The sequence below is a fragment of the Schistocerca americana genome, chromosome 6 (assembly GCF_021461395.2).
Source record: "Schistocerca americana isolate TAMUIC-IGC-003095 chromosome 6, iqSchAmer2.1, whole genome shotgun sequence".
NCBI classification, from domain to species: domain Eukaryota; kingdom Metazoa; phylum Arthropoda; class Insecta; order Orthoptera; family Acrididae; genus Schistocerca; species Schistocerca americana.
Window position 1 is genome coordinate 79,226,156 of NC_060124.1, and position 20,303 is coordinate 79,246,458.

Consider the following 20,303-nt stretch of genomic DNA (forward strand, 5'->3'; position numbering starts at 1 on the left):
AATGAAGCCTGTGGGGATTATTTTGGTTGGACTTCATTTGAATTGGAGAAATGTTAAATGTGCAGATTTTTGAAGCCCGAGAGTATGTTCAGAAATATCTGTCTGATAATGAAGCAGCGAGATTAATTGGAATAATGTAGAACTGAAAGTATTTTTAGAAATATCTGTCTGATAATGAAGCAGCGAGATTAATTGGAATAATGTAAAACTGAAGCAAAAATTCAATCAGATGGCTGTGAAGTGAATGTGAAGAATTTGTATGCTTCTCAGACAGTTTCAATTTATCATTTTCATCCAGTATTTTATTTATGTTGGGTGAAACATCGGCATCTGTTACTAATGATTTGAATAAATCACAGCTCCAATTGCAGAAATACATTTATGCAGAGTTTACAGTTTTAATTTTGTATTGTCTTCTACATGCACTTGCAGATACTCACTCCACTATGATCATTTTTTTTTTTTTTTTTATATATATAACTTGTGTCATGCAAGAACAGCAGTTACATAAATATACAATTTTTATTTGGTGTTTACATGTCATTCACTATCATTGCAAGCGAGTTGAGAGTCTTCCTTGCTCTAAAGAACTCTGTTCGTGACTATTGCTGCTGACATTGGTTAGATTGGAGGGTTGGTTCCAGGTAATTTAAGGGTTTTTTTTTGATATATGTATTAAAATCATACATAATAATCTTGTTTGTTTTTGTTGTGTATAATCACAGGCAGAACGTAGTACAACAGGTTCCGGTATGCATGTTACGTGTGCCACTTTCAATCATGATGGTACTGAGCTGTTGGCTTCGTACAATGATGAAGATATCTATCTTTTTGACACTCGTTCTACGACAGGAACAGAATTTATCCATAAGTATGAAGGTCACAGGAACAATGCTACTGGTGAGTACTCCAAGCATAATAAAAAAAAGGTAAAGTAGTTCAATCAATTATATCATATTTACCCAATTATAAGGCGAGGTTTTCTCCCAAATTCCCCAATTTAAAAATATGGGGTCATCTTATATTTGCAGATTGAACTACTGCTTCTGATGTCAACATTTTTACATCATTTAACATTTTATTTACAAATGAAGCTTTGGCTACTGAGTCTTTGTACAGATTTATTTTGAAGAATTCCCAAGGGTTGGGCTTAGCAAACAGCGATTTTGTTCAAATAGGCTAGAGATTTCCTGATAAGCATGCAGTGCTTGATACGGTATTGACTTTGCTCGAACAGTCACGCGATATTTGACTGGCAGTGCTAGTGTAAGGGCGAGTCACCCTGAACTAGCCACTTCAACTATTTAATACTCGGATTTAAAATTGAAAGTTTTGTAAAACACAGGAAGAAATAGCATTAAATTCTATCAACTTACAAACTTAAGTTGTATTCAAACAGATTTGCAATAAAAGTTGTCATGGTATCCAGTACCACATATGTAGTCCATTTGTACTGTTTTGTAAGTAAGGGTGACATTCAAAGGCGAAAATCTTGTCCTTCAAAAATCATTACTTGATTCTGAACCCAAGTCAAAATTTTATTTAGTTATGAGAAATTAATGATTTTCCAAGTGGGTTGCAAATGAGAAATTCGGTCACTTTTTGTGTATTAGAATACTGGGGAAAATGTCACCAGCTTTTAATCACCTTTAGAACAAGATGGTGACTTTCAGATGAAACAAGAAAGAAAATTAATCCAGAATTAAATACCTAACAAATGAAATAAACCACTTTAAGCTGACTGCAACTGTTATTGCAAGAATAAATTAAAATGGAAAACCTGTTGTGAAGATAGTACCACCAGATGTCACGAGATCACAGAAGGAGTGAAAGTTTGAGAATTGGACTGAATCATGTTTGTCATCTTTAAATTATGTGTTAGTAGCTGTTGGTGCATATGACCTGCATCGTAGAAGGTATTACAGTCTGTGTTCTCTATTGCTCAAGTGCAGCAGTACAGAAGGGTCGGAGGGGGCAACAGTTACACTGCCTTGGCTGAGAACTACACTCAGTGCTTGAAGGGGAGTGCTGAGCAGGCAGCAAATTTCATCCTGCTACCAGCCGCAGGAATTTATATTGGGTTCTATGGCTTTTTATGGACATCTATCGTATTCAAACTGCAGTACGCCCAATTCTATTTGTACTCGGAATCAAACTGACTTTAAAATTCGACAAATACTCAACAATTGCATGCATTTCTGTGGGAGATGCTAAAGTCTAGATTGGGGCCAGTGACGTACTTAATTACTTCATACAGCAATGTTGTCTATGCTCACCATGAGGTATGACGAGAATGATAGGGGGTATGTCAAGTGATTGTTCTACGCAGCCAATGAGAGTGTGGCAGGTAGACAATATGTTTGGAAGCAAGATATTTCACAACACTCTCAAGTCAGTGTAGAAGCAAAATCGTCGTGTGTTCAGAAAAAAAGCTGTGTTCCCAGGTCCCACCTTAGCCACAACCTCAGAAATCATGACATATTTGAAAGAAATACTAAATATTTGTGACAATATAGATATATGTTTCACAGCTGTCCTTTAGGATGATAAGTGATGATTAAAAATAGTGATACTACATACGACAGTAAACAAAAAGGCAGTGATGATAAAAATTAATGTAGACCATTTCTTTTTGCCTGTTTTATTTCCCCTTGTAGTATCAAAATGTAGACAGTGAATAAATGGCCTAGGTTTAGAATAGATGCATTGTTAACTTTGTAGGCAGATACTTTACATTAACAAAAGTTTGTAATTTTAATAAGTCAGAATATACTAAAAATTAACAAAAGGGGGCCTTTCTATACTTGGGCATGTCTTATATTTGGGTAAATACAGTACTTTTTCTATAGCGTGTTTAGAAAGTAAGGGTTGCTCATTCATTAAAACTTATATATTTTAGAAAAAGCTTTTATTTGCAGCTTTTATTTCCTATAAACCTACTTCAGTTTTCAAGATAATCACTGTTCACTTCTCAGTGCTATCCTTCGTCTTGCCTACCTGGAACTTCTCTGCCCGAGAATTGAACCAGTTGACAGTGGTGGTCTAGAGTTCTTAGTTGTCTCCAAAAAGTTCTCCACTCAGTTGTCGTTTCAAGTGCAGGAAGACTTAATAGTTGCTCGCTGCAAACTCAGGACTATAGGGCAGGTGCTTAAAACGTTCTCCGTGGAAATGCAGGATCCTTTGTATGGGCAACAGTGTGTAGATGTACATTGTAACAGCGGAGGATTATCTTGGAAGTTTGTTTCCAGTATCCTCAGTTTTCGATGACACACCTCAGTTTGGCGAGTGTTATTCCACTACACTTCAGCTGTAGTTATTGGGCCATATTCTTTGAAATCAACCGAAATAATACCCTTTTGTCCCTAAAAATGGTAGCCATCAATTTTGACTCTAGTGAGGAGACGGCTTGAATTTTATTTTGGTATTTGTGAAGCTGAAATGTGCTACAGTTGAACTGACTGTTATGATTCTGCATTGGTGTACATAATATCTGTGGCTTGAGGCTCTCAACAATATGGAAAACAAATCATATCTCCAGCTCGTCAGTAGCGATCCAAAAGTGCTTGTCTGAATAACATTCTTTGCTGTTTGAGTGGTCAGTATGTATTTTCAGTATACACGTCGCACACATTTTGCAATAACTGAGCTTTCCTGTAACAGTATTGAAAACAATGGTGTGTCAAAGATAACTAAATTCATTGACTAATCTTCGGTTATTGCGAAGATCGTGGGTTCTGGTTTGTGTAGGATTCGAAAGTCTGGATACAGCGCCTCACATTCTATTCTTCATCATGCACATTTGTACAAGCATTTTAGAATCTAGAGACCTGTCCTTCACTCATTACTGTACCCCCACAAGCTGGCTCCTGACGAGTTTGTAGCTGTAGATCTCTCACGTACAAAAGTCAAACAACAGCAAGCAGTTATCAACCAGGAGGAACAACGATTCTCAAAGCCATTGTTGTTTGTTTAGTTTCTCACAGTGATTCGGATTTTCCCTCCCAGTCCACATATCAATATGGGAGACACGTCAGAGATACTTGGGCTTCATATTCCAGCCACAGCTTGCTCTCACGATGAGCACTACTGTAGCTATGACATCGCTTGGAGCTGTCTGCTGATGTGAGATTGCCTGTAAATAAAGCAGCCCATACTTACCGCCCTGTCTTGCACTAGTCATTGAAGCCCTTAGCATGAGCCATTGACTAATAAAGTTTTGAGCTTGCCCATGCTAAGTTTTTGAGTGCTCCCTGGACTGTTTATATATGCTTAAGACCACTTTGCCTTGCTCTGGTCTTGGTTTTAGTTAGCTACCTCGCTTTGTGGACACCGCCATCATTGACCTTGGGAAGTGCCCATTTGTTCTATCGGTATCTGCTTTACTGCCAGTGGGAGTGATCATATTACCAACACAAAATCAGCAGCAGTTGGCAGCTGCAGCTGCCTTGCCTCCTTTTCCACCATTAGCTTGCTTTGATGAGGCAAATACTAGTTGGGAGGTCTATTTACATTCTTTTGTTCTTCATTGCCAGACTAGTCAAATAACTGACACAGAGTGTTAGAGTATGCTCTTAGTGTCTTCTAGTAATAAATTGTACAAAGTGGTGCAGAAACTACACCCATTCTTGAACCTCCAGTAGTTTGAGCTTTCCTGATGATTGTGATTTGCTGACTGACTACACGGTCACCAGACACATGCAGCTGCAACTAGGCACAGGTTTAATCAATGTGTTAAGCTAAATAAGCAATCCTACACAGCATCGGCTGTCAAGTTGCAAGGACTAGCGTGCAAGTGTAATTTTTCCTGTAAATAGTGTGACACTTCATATGTTAACTCATTAATTCTTTTCTCCTTGTAGAGTAGTTGATGCTAAGCCTTTAGATTCACCAGATTCAAGCCTGAGTGATGTGCTTAAATTGCCAAAACACAGCGAAGTAATTGCATCAGTGCAAGCCATGTTTCACAATACTTACAGTGTTGACATTGTTAGTATAATAGTAGTTGCCATTGTGCTCTACGATAAATTGATGACTTCAGATCAGTGCTGTCATTACATTTACTGAGCGTCTATTCATCCGGTACTCCAGCAACAGAGGATGTGGTCGTTAGTTCACTAGTTAAAAATCCTGTGCCCTCATCATTGGTACACATTCGAAACAGAAGCACTTTGTTTGCAGTCAGTGTGTCTGTGAGAGAACAGAGGCTGATGCAACAATTTTCTTTTCTTCATTGTTGAATTGTCTCGAAAAAGTTCATGCCATCAAATTGTGGCCTACAGAATCAGTGAGCTTGCTGCCCTTTCCATGACATCTGCTTTGCCTGCCACAAACAGGGGCATCTCACAAGTGTATGCCTTGACTGTCGTGCGATGATGATGACGACAGTGAATGTCAGCGCACTGCACGCATTCTTGCCAGTGCTTGTAACAGCAGCAGATGGGGTGCAGCTGCTCATGTTGCGGCTGGACATAGCTGGAACAGTGGCAGATTGCATGTGGTACGCTGGTGTGGATGTGTGTCTGATTTATGTGGACATGTACCGGCGTATTGTGTGCGTGCAGATGTATCACCCTAAGCACTAATGGTGTTGTACAGTGGCCAGTTGAGCTCATTGCAGTGCCAGATCATAGTCCAACCCATGAATAAAAATGTAGACCATTCCTGGATGACAGGTAACACTTTTTGGCTTATAGTTTTTAGTTTCCAAATTCAGGACCAAGTTAATCTCATTTCAACTGTGATATCATTACAGAACTTAATATTCCATGCATGCAGTGTAAGCAATTGTTTGAACGTACTTTAGGTGTGCACCATGTTTCCATACCCACGTATCCTTAAAGCAATCGGCAGTGCCTAAAGCCATCAGCACATCGACTGTGCAATCAAGTGTGTGAGTAAGAGCATGGAAAAAGCACATTGGGGAGTCTTTCCAAATGTGTAGAGCAATATCAAGCATGACAAATATTCTGGACATCTACTTCAATGTAGAACAGTGAGATGGAAGAATGCAACCAGCATCACATGCACATCATCCGTTTTCATACAGTGTCTTGAGATGCCATATTGGCTTTCGGTTGATGTCCTTATTTTGAGTTTTGTTATAACTTACATCCTGTGAATACATGCTGTTTCAGATCACTAGCAAATTTATCTTTTTAAAACTCGTCATTTATTGGTATAATTTGCTGTGATAAAATGTCGGGGAACTTCATATTGGTGGTTAACATATCAACAAAAATAATAAATTCATGGAAACACATTATAATTAAATAGACAAATCCACTCACCATGCAGTGGCAGGAAAACACACATAAAAAGGCAGTATGTTTGCAAGCTTTTAAAGCCAGTGGCTTCTTTTCTGGCAGAAGGGTTGAAGGGGAAGGAAGAGGGGTGAAGGAAAAGGGTGGGTGAGGTTTAGAAAAGGGGATGGAGCTCAGAAAAGTCGCCCAGAACCCCGGGTCAGGGGAGACTTACTGGATGGGATGAGAAGACTGATTGTTAGAGACTGCAACAGGGATATGGAAACCTGAGAGCTTACTGCTAAAACATTGTGCACGAGTTAATAAGAGAAAGAAGCTAAGTGCATTGTATGCAATAAAGGTTGGAGTGGGATGGCGAAAAATACACAGTCAGAAAATGAAAGATGTAGAGAACTAAAATGGAGTGAAGAAAGGAATAGTTACTATGAAGAAATGCTGAGGCAAAATAAGTTAATGTAAATTAAACCAGGTAGATGGCAAAGATATCATCAGTGTGCCATATGGACTGGTGGTGAGGCCAACCTTTTAAAATTCCTTGGATTGCTAAATCCATTCTCATAATTAAATTTCACAGGGTTCTATTCCAAATTCCATGCCACTTACCTTACATCTCATCCTCACTGAAGGCCAGCTACACATTTCTTTCCACATTAAACCTACTAACGAACAAACAACAGTGCCTACATTTTGACAGTTGCAATCTTTTCCATGTCAAATGTTCCCTCCCATACAACCTTGGTATTTGAGGCAAACTTATTTATTCAGATCCAGACTCCTTACAGTACACCACCATCATTCTCACTTCAGTCTTCACTGGACATAATTACCTCTCCCGCCTAGTTCAAAAGCAGATTTCCTGGACCATCTCCCCCTCGTGGGTCCAAGGGTTAGAATAGACCCGAGGTATCCCTGCCTGTCGTAAGAGGCGACTAAAAGGAGTCTCACACTTTTTGGTCTTGTAAGTTCAGGCCCCATTTTATGGTTTGACCTGCCACATTCCAAATTCTACGGAAGTGCAGCCCATATGGGGAAGGACACCTTATGGTGCATTAGTTATCCATAGTGCTCCTAGATTCGAACTCCTGAACCTCGTATCATGGCTTTGCATCTCCACCTGCAATTCAACTATTGAGACGAGGACACTTTCTGGGGTAAGTCATCTTCTTCCGTCGCCTCCTTTCCTCTTTCACCCCCATGACAGTATTGGATTTCTCTGTGCCCAATATTCAGTATGGTAGCCAGTCCGTTGTGGTGGGTTCGTCATGTACCCATTTAGTGGTAGCCCCCTGACAACACAGGGATCGTACTGCTGATGCCTGAGCTGTAAACTCCCCACGTATACCAAGGAGTAGATGCCTGCCTTCTTGGGGCATCAGGACTCCCAGCATCGGCCATCGTGCCAGGTGGCCTTTGCTGTGGCTGGGTGGAATCTGTCGGGGTGCTTTAAGTGCTGGAAGTTTAGGCACATGTCTTCCTGTGCACTTCCAGCACCACATGTCGAAACTGCGGACGTCCACTGCATCCATATACTCCATGTGCGCCTCCTCCCACTTGTATCAACTGCAGAGAGCAGCACTCCCCCTGCTTGCTAGACTGCACAATACTCCAAAATGAGTAGAAAATCATGGAGTAAAAGACCCTGGACCGGTTGACTTACCAAGAGTCTAAATGTAAATTTGAACGATTACACCTGTTCGGTTGACATACACATACGCAGCAGCTATGTTACCATCGCCGTCTCAATTACCAGTCGTACCACACACTATGCCACAAACAGTAGGGCCTCCAGGATACATCCACCGCCATGGTGGTAGGGGGAAAAAATATCTCCTTCTGTTGCTCCCAAGGTACCTACTTTGGGAGCAAGCCCACCCACCTGCCCAGAGCAGGGACATCGGTCCCGATCCCCAGCTGGAGAAGAAACTGCCTCCTCCAGATCCTCTCATGCAGAAGGGATCCCTTGGGATCCTCTCTCCCAAGGTCTCTACTAATGCCACAGTGTAGCCAAAAGCTGCTGGATGAAGAGCTTCACGGTCTTCCTCCGTGCCTGAAGCTACTTCAGAGAAGTTCTCCCAGTAAGCCCCTAAAGAGAATTGAGAGGGCAAGCAAACAAAGTAGTCCGCTAAGAAAAAGGATCCTCCGGTGGCCCCAACACCACCACTCCCTATCAATTCTGCACCTGCGGATGAGGTGGAGATCTCAGGGTCAGCTGAGGACCTGGATCTCACTGATGCCTCATTCACAATAGGAATGGATACTGGGAAGCTTTCACCTCTGCTATCATAGTTGAACCTTCCCCACATGATACCATCGATGTGGTTGTTGAGTAGGTCACTATAATTATCATTTCTGCGGTGGGAAACACGATCCCTTGTTCATTATGGTGCTCCCGGCGAAAGTAAGTGCCTTGGTGGTCACTGGAAATCACTTAGGTCATTAAAGAGTGTTGGCTCTGTGCCTGTTTTCACGAGCTTATTAAAAGATGGAAACAGGAATGTTGGGAGCGGTACGTCTCGACCATTGGGTGCCATACGTCACTTTTCAAGTCTGGATGAAGATCAGACATGTTTGTGGGTACCACACTCTGACAGTCTGACAGATGTTACTGGCATTAACATCAATGGCATGTTATCTACCGATGCAAATGCAATTGCCAAGCACTTTGCTGAGCACTATGCTTGAGCCTCTGTGTCAGAGAATTATCCCCCAGCATTTCGCACCCTCAAATGGCGGATGGAAAGGAAAGCCCTGTCGTTCACTGAAGTCACATTGAGCCCTATAATGCTCCATTTACAGAGTGGAAGCTTCTCAGTATCCTTGCACATTGCCCCACTACAGCTCCTGGGGCAGATTGGATCCACAGTCTGATGATCAAACATCTCTTGTCCAACTACAAGCGACATCTCCTCGTCATCTTCAACCGGATCTGGTGCGATGGCGTCTTTCCATCGCAGTGGCAGGAGAGCACCATCATTCCAGTGCTCAAACCCAGTAAAAACCCGCTTGATGTGGATAGCTGTTAGCCCATCAGCCTCAATAATGTTCTTTGTAAGCTGTTAGAACGTATGGTAAGTCGGCGGTTGGGTAGGCTCCTGGGGTCATGTGGCTTACTGGCTCCATGCCAGGGTGGTATCCGCCAGAGTCACTCTGCCACTGATAATCTAGGTTCCTTCGAGTCTGCCATCTGAACAGACTTCTCCAGACTTCAACACCTGGTTGCCGTCTTTTTTGATTTACTAAAAGCTTGTGACACGACCTGGCGGCATCATGTCCTTGTCACATTATACGAGTGGGGTGTCCGGGGCCCACTCTCGATTTTTATCCAGAATTTGCTGTCACTTCGTTCTTTCCATGTCCAAGTTGGTGCCTCCCATAGCTCCACCCCCCCCCCCCCCCCCCCCCCATATCCAGAAGAATGGGATCCCACAGGGCTGTGTGTTGAGTGTGTGTCTATTTTCAGTGGCCATTAACAGCCTAGCAGCAGCTGTTGGGCCATCCGTCTCACCTTCTCTGTATGCAGACGACTTCTGCATTTTGTACTGCTCCACCTGTGCTGGTGTTGCTGAATGGCACCTACAGGGAGCCATCCACAAGGCACAGTCATGGGCTCTATCCCACGGCTTCCAGTTTTCATCCGCGAAGTCATGTGTCGTGCACTTCTGTCGGCATCGTACCATTCATCCAGAACCAGAACTTTACCTTAATGACGATTGACTCACTGTAGTTGAGACATATCAATTCTTAGGACTGGTTTTTGATGCCCGATTGACTTGGCTTCCTCATCTGTCTCAGCTGAAGTGGAAGTGCTGGCAGCTCAGTGCCCTCCGCTGCCTGAGCAATATCAACTAGGGTGCAGATCGCTCTACGCTGCTGCAGCTCTGCAGAGCCCTTGTTCAATCCCACCTTGGCTATGGGAGTCTGGTTTATGGTTTGGCGGCACCTTCTGTGTTGCATTTACTTGACCCAGTGCACCACTATGGCGATCAACTGGTAACGAGAGCTTTTAGGAGAAGTCTGGTTACCAGCATCCTGGTGGAGTTCAGAGTTCCTCCATTGAAAGTTAGGTGTGCACAACTGCACACATTTGTAGTTCTCGTGTGCATCCGAATTACCGTCTCCTTTTCCCATCCATGGCAGTTGATCTCCCGCATGGGAGGCCCAGGTCAGGTCTTACACGTACGATCACTTCTGTCTAAAGTGGAGTCATTTCCTTTACCACCTCTCCTCGAGGTCCATTCACATACACCTCCATGGTGTACACCTAGGCCAAAGCTTTGCCTGGACCTTTTATATGGTCCTAAGGACTCAGTTAACCCCGCGGCTCTCCGCCGTCACTTCCTCTTGATTCTTGACGTTTACCGGGACCATGAAGTGGCTTACACCAACAGCTCGATGGCTGATGGTCACATTGGCTTCGCGTGTGTTCATGGAGGACATATTGAACAGCACTCCTTGCCAGATGGTTGCAGTGTTTTCACTGCAGAGCTGGCGGCCATTGCTCATGCTTTTGAGCGCATCCCCTTGTGCCCTGGCGAGTCGTTTCTTCTCTGTACTGACTCCTCGAGCAGCCTACAAGCTATTAACCAGTGCTACCCCAGCTGTCCTTTGGTACAGACCAACCAGGAGTCAATTTATGCCCTGGAACGGTCCAGTCATTCCGTGGTGTTTGTGTGGACTCCAGGGCATGTCAGAATCCCAAAGAATGAACTTGCCGGACAGGCTACACGGAAACTGGTACTGGAGATCGGCATCCCTGTGACTGACCTGCAGTCATTATTATATGGCATAATCTCAGTACGCACAACAAACTGCGTGCCATTAAGGAGACTACGAATGTGTTGAAGACCTTCATATGGGCCTCTCGCAGGGGCTCTGTGGTTCTCTGTTGGCTCCGCAATTGCCATACGTGGCTAACACATGGCTACCTCCTCCGTCGCTTGACCTTGGTGTCACTGTGGCTCACATATGACTGTCATCCACATCTTGCTGGACTGCCCACTTTCAGCTGCTCTGCGGCGGACTTGTAACATTCCCAGCACTCTACCTTCGGTGTTCGGTGACAATGCTACAAAAGCAGATTTAGTTTTATGTTTTATTCATGGGGGTGGGGGGGGGGGGGGGGGGTATTGTACCATCTGAGGGTGGGCATTTAGTATTCTCTCACAGGCCGCCATTTCCCTCCGTTTTAACTCTGTCGCACTTTCTTTGCATTTGTTTGTCTTGGTGGTCATCTTTTCCCTACATATCTTCATCTCACCTTGTCTTTTTGGGGTGGACATTTTAATGTGTTGCAAAGTGGCTGGCTCATCCTCTTTTATTATTGTGATCAGCCAGCCCAGACCATGTGCTCTTTGGTTTTAGTACCTTCTACTTTTCCTTGTGGTGTATGGTTTCCCCATTTTTTGTTCATTCCATTAGTTTTCTTTTTAGGTGTGGTGTTGGGTGTTTCTGTACCTTGAGCCTTGCTTGCTTCAGGAAAAGGGACCGATGACCCTGTAGTTTGGTCCCTTTACACCCCAAACCAACCAACCAATCCTGGACCCTCACATCTAGTTGTGGTACTGCTGATCCCACCAAAAAACAACTTCGGAGCCCACCACTTGTCACTCAGTATTATCCTCATCTTGAATGTATAAATTAGCTACTTTGTCAAGGCCATGACTTCCTAAAACCATGCCCTAAAATGAGATCTATTCTGTCTGGGATTTTGCCCACGACACCTAGAAAAGCTTTTCATCGCTCCCCCATCGCTCTGCAATACCCTTGCCATACCCTGTGTTCCTTCTGCATCCATCTCCCTACCCGATGGCTCTTATACCTGTGACCATCGCTGCTGAAAGATTTGCCCTACATGCCTTCATACCACCACCTATACCAGCCGTGTAACTAGCAAAATATGTACTATCAAAGGGAGAGCCACCTGTGAAAAAGTCATACCAGCTGTTATGTAAACATTATTCGACCTTTTACATCGGCAAGTTATCAGTTAGGATGAAGGGGCACAGGCAGAGTGTATATATTGGCAACACACAATACCCTCCTGCAGAGCATGTAGAACAACATGACAGTCATGTGACCTTGGTGCACGATTCACCATAAGTGCAATCTGGGTTCTTCCCCCAGAAAACAGTTTCTTGGAAGTCTGCAGGTGGGAACTGGTGCCACATGTCCTTGGTTTTCACAACCCACCTGGTGTTAATTTATGTTAATTTCTTTGGTCTCTGCAATTCTTCGCAGTAATTATTACTTTCTTCACTCCAGTTTTGTTTTCTACGGCTTTTATTTTCTGACCTGCCTTTTTCCTCATCCCCTCCAACCTCTGTCACATACAATGCACTTAGCTTTTTGGTGTTATTAACTCATGCAAGATGTTTTAGCAGTAATTTCTTTATTGCATATTACCCTATTTTCCACCTGTAAGTTCTCAGGTTTACAAAACTCACCTGGTGCAATCCCCAACAATCAGCCTTTCCTTCTCATTCTGTCTGGTAAGTCTCCCCTGACCCAGGTTCTGGGTGACTTTTCCGAACTCTACCTCTTTTCCTAAACCTCACCAGTCCCTACCTTCACAACTCGTACTTCTCCTTCAACTCTTCTGCCAGAAGAAGGGACCACTGGCTCTGACAGTTTGCATATGTAATGTCTTTTACATGTGTTTTCCTGCTACCACTTGCTCAGTGGATTTTTTGATTATCCTTACATTGGTGGTTAAATAATTTTCACATTGTAACTTCTGTGATATGAAAGTGTACCATTTCAAGGTCATGAAGAGCCATCAAAAACATATTTTTCTTGGTTCACTTTGTTGTAATTAAATGTTAGTGAATAACATATCTGTGATTAAAGCCTTCAGAAGACAGTAACATACAAGATAAGGTCACATGTTACGGGAGCTCAGTGTAGCATAATGAATATACACAGAGATACAAAGCGATGTGTGATGTGCTGCAGGCTTGCGTTTGATTACAGCCATATTTTTTTTAACTCACTTTTGCATTTTTAGTGTGGTGTGTAGAATCTGACACTGGTAATGTACCGTCTGACTTCCAGAAAAATGTCATCCAAACAATTCTGAAGATAGCAAGGGCAAATTCTTGCAGAACTATTGCACAATCAACTTAAAATCTTGTTCGTGCAGCTGCTGGCAAGAATAATTAATATAAAGAAGAACGGAAAAGAAAATTAAGGAATCTTTAGATGATGACCAGTTTGGCTATAGTAAAGATAAAGAAAACAGAGAGGGTTTCTGACATTGTGTTTTTATAATGGAAGCAAGACTGAAGAAAAATCAACACACTTTTATAGGATTTGTTGACCTAGAAAGAGCATTTGACAGTGTAAAATGGAGCAAGATGTTTGAAATTCTGAGAAAAATAGGAAGAAGCTTTAGAGGAAGATGGCTGATACACAATATGTAAAAGAACGTAGAGTGAACAAGAAGAGTGATGTGCCTGGATTGTAAAGGGTGGAAGAAAGGGATGCAGTCTTTCAAAACCCCTACTATTTAATCTATACAACAAAGAAGCAGTGACAAATAAAAGAAAGGTTAAGTGTGGAATTAAAATTGAAGGTGAAAGGATAGCAATGGTAAGATTCGCTGAGGACGTTTACTATTCACTATTCTCAGTGAAAGCGAACAAGAACTAAATGATCTGCTGACTGGAATGAACAGTCTAATGAGTACAGAATATGGATTGAGATGAAATCAAAGAAAGATGAAAAGCCGGCCGCGGTGGCCATGCGGTTCTAGGCGCTGCAGTCCGGAACCGTGGGACTGCTACGGTCGCAGGTTCGATTCCTGCCTCGGGCATGGATGTGTGTGATGTCCTTAGGTTAGTTAGGTTTAAGTAGTTCTAAGTTCTAGGGGACTGATGACCTAAGATGTTAAGTCCCATAGTGCTCAGAGCCAAAGGTGAAAATAATGAGTAATAGCAGAAATTAGAACAGCAAAAACTTAACATCAGGATTTGGTGATCACAAATTACATAAAGTTAAGGAGTTCTGTTGCCTAGGCAGTGAAATATCCCATGACAGACGGACCAAGGAGGGCATAAAAAGCAAACTAGTAATGATACAAAGGGCATTCCTGGCTAAGAGAAGTCTAGTAGTGTCAAATATAGGTCCTCATACGAGGAAGAAATTTCTGAGGACATACATTTGGGGCACACTGCATTGTATGGTAGTGAAACATGCACTGCGGGAAAACCAGAACGAGAGAGAATCAAAGTATTTGAGATGCAGTGCTACAGACGAATGTTGAAAATTAGGTGGCTGCTAAGGAACAGAGAGGTTCTCTGCACAATCAATGAAGAAAGGAGCATATGGAAGATACTGACAAGAAGAGAGAGGATGATAGGACACTTGTTGCATCATTAGGACATAATCTCCATGGTTCCAGAGAGAGATGTAGAGTGTAAAAACTGTGGGGGAAGACAGAGATTGGAATACATCCAACAAGTAGTTGAGGACATAGGGTGCAAGAACTGAGATAAAGAGGTTAGTACAGGAGAGGAATTTCTGATGGGTGGATGAAATCAGTCAGAAGACTGATAATAAAAAAGCGGTTCAGACTTCAAAATAGATAATCAGTATATCATAATCACTGTTTGTATGTTACATTAAATAGACTGCCTGCTGTGCCTTTTTACAGTTTATACAGCTGATGTTGGGGAGAAACATGATCCAGATTTATTACAGTTTCTGTAGAGTGCATGCGTTTATATAAAGTGAGGAAATATCATTTGAATGTTATATCCTGTTTAAAAATGCGTAACATTTTGGTACTGATGTGTTAAATATAAGTAAAACTGTCTTTAACTATCAGTGATTCACTATGCATCACCTTATTGGATATGGTACAATCCTTCCCTTCCTCAGATCCCTTGAAATGATGTATTGGGCAAGTTACTGGGTAACCTACAATTTAATGTGAACTCTGAACTGCTGAAAGCATGATTAACTAGAAATAGATATCCTCGGTACTCGAGTCACGTCATGTACAACTACGAGGATACTCTGCAAATCACATTTAAGTACCTGGCAGAGGTTCATCGAACCACCTTCACAATAATTCTGTTATTCCAATCTTGTATAGTTCGCGGAAAATTGAACACCTATGTCTTTCTGTTTGAGCTCTGATTTCCCTTATTTTATTATGATGATCATTTCTCTCTATGTAGACAGGCATCAACCAAGTATTTTCGCATTCGGAGGAGAAAATTGGTGATAGAAATTTCATGGAAAGATTCTGCCACAGCAAGTAATGCCTTTGTTTCCTGCCAATAAAATGCAGTCTTTGGTTAGCCTTCCACACAACATTTTCTGTGTGTTCTTTCCAATTTAAGTTGCTCGCAATTGTAATTCCTAGGTATGTAGTTGCATTTACGTCCTTTAGATTTGACTGATTTATCGTGTAACCTAAGTTTAACGGATTACTTTTAGCACTTACATGGATGACCTCACATTTTACATTATTTAGGATCAATTGCCAATTTTCACACCATTCAAATTTCTTTTATAAATCATTTTGCAATTTGTTTTGATCTTCTGATGACTTTACTAGTTGATAAACAACAGCATAATCTGCAAACAACCTAAGGCGGCTGCTCAGATTGTCTCCTAAATCATTTGTACAGATATGGAACAGCAAAGGGTTTATAACACTTCCTTGGGGAATGCCAGAAATCACATCTGTTTTCTCAATGACTTTCTGTCAGTTACTACGAACTGTGACCCCTCTGACAGTAAATCACAAATCCAGTCACATAACTGAGACAGTATTCCACAAGCACACAGTTTCACTACAAGCTGCTTGTGTGGTACAGTGTCAGAAGACTTCCAGAAATCCAGAAATGTGGATTCAATTTGAAATCCCTTGTCAATAGGGCTCAGCACTTTGTGCAAATAAAGATCTAGTTATGTTTCACAAGAATGATGTTTCTAAATTCATGTGACTGTGTCAATAGACTGTTCTCTTCAAGGTAATTCATAATGTTCCAAATTCCTGCTGCATATCAACATTAATGGTATGAGCCTGTAATTTGGTGGTTAACTCCTACCTTTTTTGAATATTGGTGTGACCTGTGCAACTTTCAAGTCTCTGGGTGTGGATCTTTTGTTGAGTGTGCTTGTGAAGTTTGGAACTATTGTATCAGCATACTCTGATGAGAGGAACCTAGCTGGTATATACAGTTTGGATTGGAAGACTTGCTTTTGTTAAGTGATTGAAGTTGCTTCACTACTCTGTGGATATCTACCTCCGCATTACTCATGTTTGGAAGGAGTGGACATTCTCTCTCAGGAAGGTATCAAATGAATTGTTATCTGCTTTTATGAATAGGTATATTTTTCATTTATTTTTGGAGGATTTGGGGGTTACAGTATTCAGTCTCGTTAAGACAACCCTGTGGTCATTAAACCCTGATCTGCTTTGTTGCTAAGAGGTCAAGTGTGTTTTCACAACTGTTTACTGTTCGTGTGGGCTCATGAACTAACTGCTTGAAATAATTTTCAGAAAACACATTTAGCATAATTTCGGATGATGTTTTATGCGTACCTCCAGGTTTTAACATGTATTTTCGCCAACATATGGAGGGTAAATTAATGTTACCACTAACGATAATTGAATGAGTTGGATACGTGTTTGAAATTAAACTCAAGTTTTTTTTTAACCTTTCAGCAACTGTGTCATCTGAATTGGGAAGTCTGTAAAAGGAACCAGTTATTATTTTATTCCGGTTGCCAAGAATGACCTCTGCCTATACTGACTCACAGGAACTATCTACTTCAATTTTGCGACAAGATAATCTACTTTTAACAGCAACAAACACGCCACCGCCTGCTGTGTTTAGCCTATCCTTTCGGAACACTGTTAGATTTTTGCAAAAATTTTCGCTGAACTTATCTCCGGCTTTAGCGAGATTTCAGTGTCTATTACGATTTGAGCATCGCTACTTTCTATTAGCGCTTGGAGCTCTGGTACTTTCCCAACACACCTATGACAGTTTAAAACTGTTATACTGATAGTTCCTGTATCTATGTTCTTTCTATATTTGGCATGCACTCTCTGAGACTGAAGCCCTTTTTGTGTTTTCCTGAGATCCCCTAACGTAAAAGACTGCCCAGGCCACGCCACACAGCCCCTGCTACCCGTGTAGCTACTTCTGAGTGTAGTGGACTCCTGTCCTCTTCAGTGGAACTTGAAACCCAACCACACCAAGAGAAAGTTTTTTGGTCCAGATAATATATCACTTAGGCTCCTTTCAGTGTATGGTGATATGATAGCTCCATACTTAGTAGTCATAAGCAACTGCTCACTCAATGAAACATACATACCTAAAGACTGGAAAGTTGGAGAGGTCACACAAATGCTCAAGAAAGGGAATTGGATTAATCCACCAAATTACAGACCCCTAGCATTGATATCAATTTGCAGTAGGATTTTGGAACATGTATTGCATTCAAGCATTATGAATTACCTCAAGAAAAACAATCTATTGACACACAGTTGGCACAGATTCGGAAAATATTGTTGTTTTGCAACACAACTAGCTCTTTATTTTCTTGAAGTAATGATTGCTATCGACAGGGGTTCTCAAATTGATTCCATAAATGTACAAGGCTTTTAATACTATTCCTCACTACTGACTTTTAATCAAATTATATGCCTGTGGAGTATTGTTTCAGGTGTGGAGGTGGCTTCATGACTTCAGGCCAGAAAGGTGATGTTTCACAGTAATTGACAGGAAGTCAGAGTAAAACAGAAGTAATATCTGACATTCCCTGAGGGAGAGTTATAGGCCCTCTGCTGTTCCTAATCCATATTAACAATTTAGGAGATAATGTGAGCAGTTCTCCTAGATTGTTTGCAGATGATGCTGTCATTTACCATATAGTAAAGTCATCAGAAGATCAAAACCAATTGCTAACTGATTTAGACAAAATATCTGCATAGTGCCAAAAGTGGCAATTGACTCTAAATAATCAAAAGTGTGAATTTAGCCATCTACAAGAGTGATAAGAAGAATTGGTTAAATTTTGGTTATGTGGTAAGTCACACCAATCTAAAGGCTGACAAATTGAGTCAAAACACCTAAGAATTACAATTATGAACAACTTGCATGGGAACTGTCATGTAGAAAATGTTGTGGGCAAAGCTAACCAAAGACAGTGTTTTTATTGGCAGAATATTCAGAAGACGCAACAGCTCTACTACATAGACTGCCTATGCTACCCTTGGCCATCCTCTTGTGGAGTATTGTTATGCAGTACGAGATCCTTAGCAGACAGGCTTGGCAAAGGGCATCGAAATAGTTCGAAGGAGGACAGCTCCTTTTGTATTATCTTGAAATAGGGGAGAGTTGGAGTGGCAATCATTAAAACAAAGTTCTTTTTCATTGCAGATTGATCTTTTCACAAAATTTTGGTTACCAGCTTTCTCCTCCAAATCAAAAAATATTATGTTGACCTCTGCCTATGTAGAGAGTAATGTTCATCATAAGAGAAACCAGAGCTTTCATGGATAGATTTAAGTGTTTGCTATTCCCGCATGATGTTAGTGTGGAATGGTAGAGAAATAGTGTGCAAGTGGTTCAGTGAACCCTCTGCTGGGCACTGAAGTGTGAATTAGGGAGTGGTCATGTACATGTAGATGATGCAAGGTGAGTATTTTTCATAAGTAAATCCCATATTTTCAGAAGGGCAGCAGTCTTTAATTTGGAGATCATGAGTTTGCTGTTGCTTTGGATACTACGTTTGTAACTGCACAAACTGACATTAAAGGAGTATCAGTCTATTAGTTAGTGTACGTTCTGTACGATTCGGAAAAACAGTGTTATTTTTATTGAAGCATCAGTCAATGACTCAAGTCCTCTTCAAAGTAATGAGCCATCAGTTGTGAACCAAGCCCCTTTGAAAATAAAGCTTAAATAGTAGCACTTTCACTTACTGCACATCATTTAAAATTTTCTGCTCAGACCTTCAGACAGCATTACAAGTAATTTTCACAAAAAAATAGTCCAATTGTTTTGACTGTTGTACATTGTTGTCTTTGTCATCAGCACAATTTATATGCGTTGTGTTATAGGTTGGCAGTAGTGTTTACTGATTGTTTGTACTTCTAAGAGAGTGCCACAAGAATTCACTGAGCCTTATATTTTCTCAGGCAACTGCTCAGTTCAGAATAAGAATCATGCTTTCAGCAGATTTCTGTTGTACCTAACTGATTCTGTGAAATTCACCAAATTCAAACAGTAATTTTCAATAAAAGTCCACAGTTTTTTTATACTCCAATTCCCAGTGTTATAAAAAGGAAGCTAAGGAAATAGGGCAGATTTTTACTGTGCATGATGTTGGAAGTGATTCTTTTTGTTTCAAAGCAGGTAAATTTCTCATTAGTGGGTTGCTACTAAAACAGTTAATATATTGGAAGCAGTAAGGTACTTGAGAGTTAACACCTTTGTTGTGTTGCATGAGTAGGGCAAATAAGATTAAGTTCACATGAATGTAATGTCGTGGATTTTGATTGTATATGTGCCCAAAGTAAAAACTGGGGATTAGAAATATAACAAATTAGAAACATGCTTCTCTAGACAATAATGATGTTTGTTCCAGTGAAAGGTGTTGGTTTCTTTGGACCTCGAAGCGAATTTGTGGTCTCTGGATCGGACTGTGGAAATATTTATTTCTGGGAGAAGCATACAGAGGCAATTGTACAATGGATGCGTGGAGATGAAAATGGTGTGGTGAGTGCTGCCTCTTTACAATAACCAGGAAGAAATGTAATAAAAGTTTGCTTTTAATTAATGTTGTGCCTGAATAGTTTCTAAAAGTGAAATAAAAATGTAGAAAATATTTACAATCCAATTGACAAATTGATATTTGGTTCACAGATAATCATATAGATGGCACCAGTAATTCATCATTATTATTTCTGGAAAATTGGGTGGGCACTTACTTCCCTTTTGCACCATACAGTAACAGTCAGTCAACCTGCCTCTGTGTCATAGTTCAGTAAACTGTTAGTGATATGATCACTTTAGTTGC

The 20,303-nt window shown here is 41.2% G+C and overlaps 1 protein-coding gene across 2 annotated transcripts in view; it reads left to right on the forward strand.

Annotated features, from left to right (window-relative positions):
* The window catches only part of LOC124619359 (DDB1- and CUL4-associated factor 8-like), a 117,445-nt gene that overhangs the window by 68,305 nt on the left and 28,837 nt on the right, over positions 1 to 20,303 (forward strand). For both annotated transcript variants that reach the window (XM_047145680.1, XM_047145681.1), the window contains exons 7-8: positions 726 to 900; positions 19,872 to 20,002. In XM_047145680.1, coding sequence (XP_047001636.1) covers positions 726 to 900; positions 19,872 to 20,002 — 306 coding nt within the window. The remainder of the gene's footprint in view (positions 1 to 725; positions 901 to 19,871; positions 20,003 to 20,303) is intronic.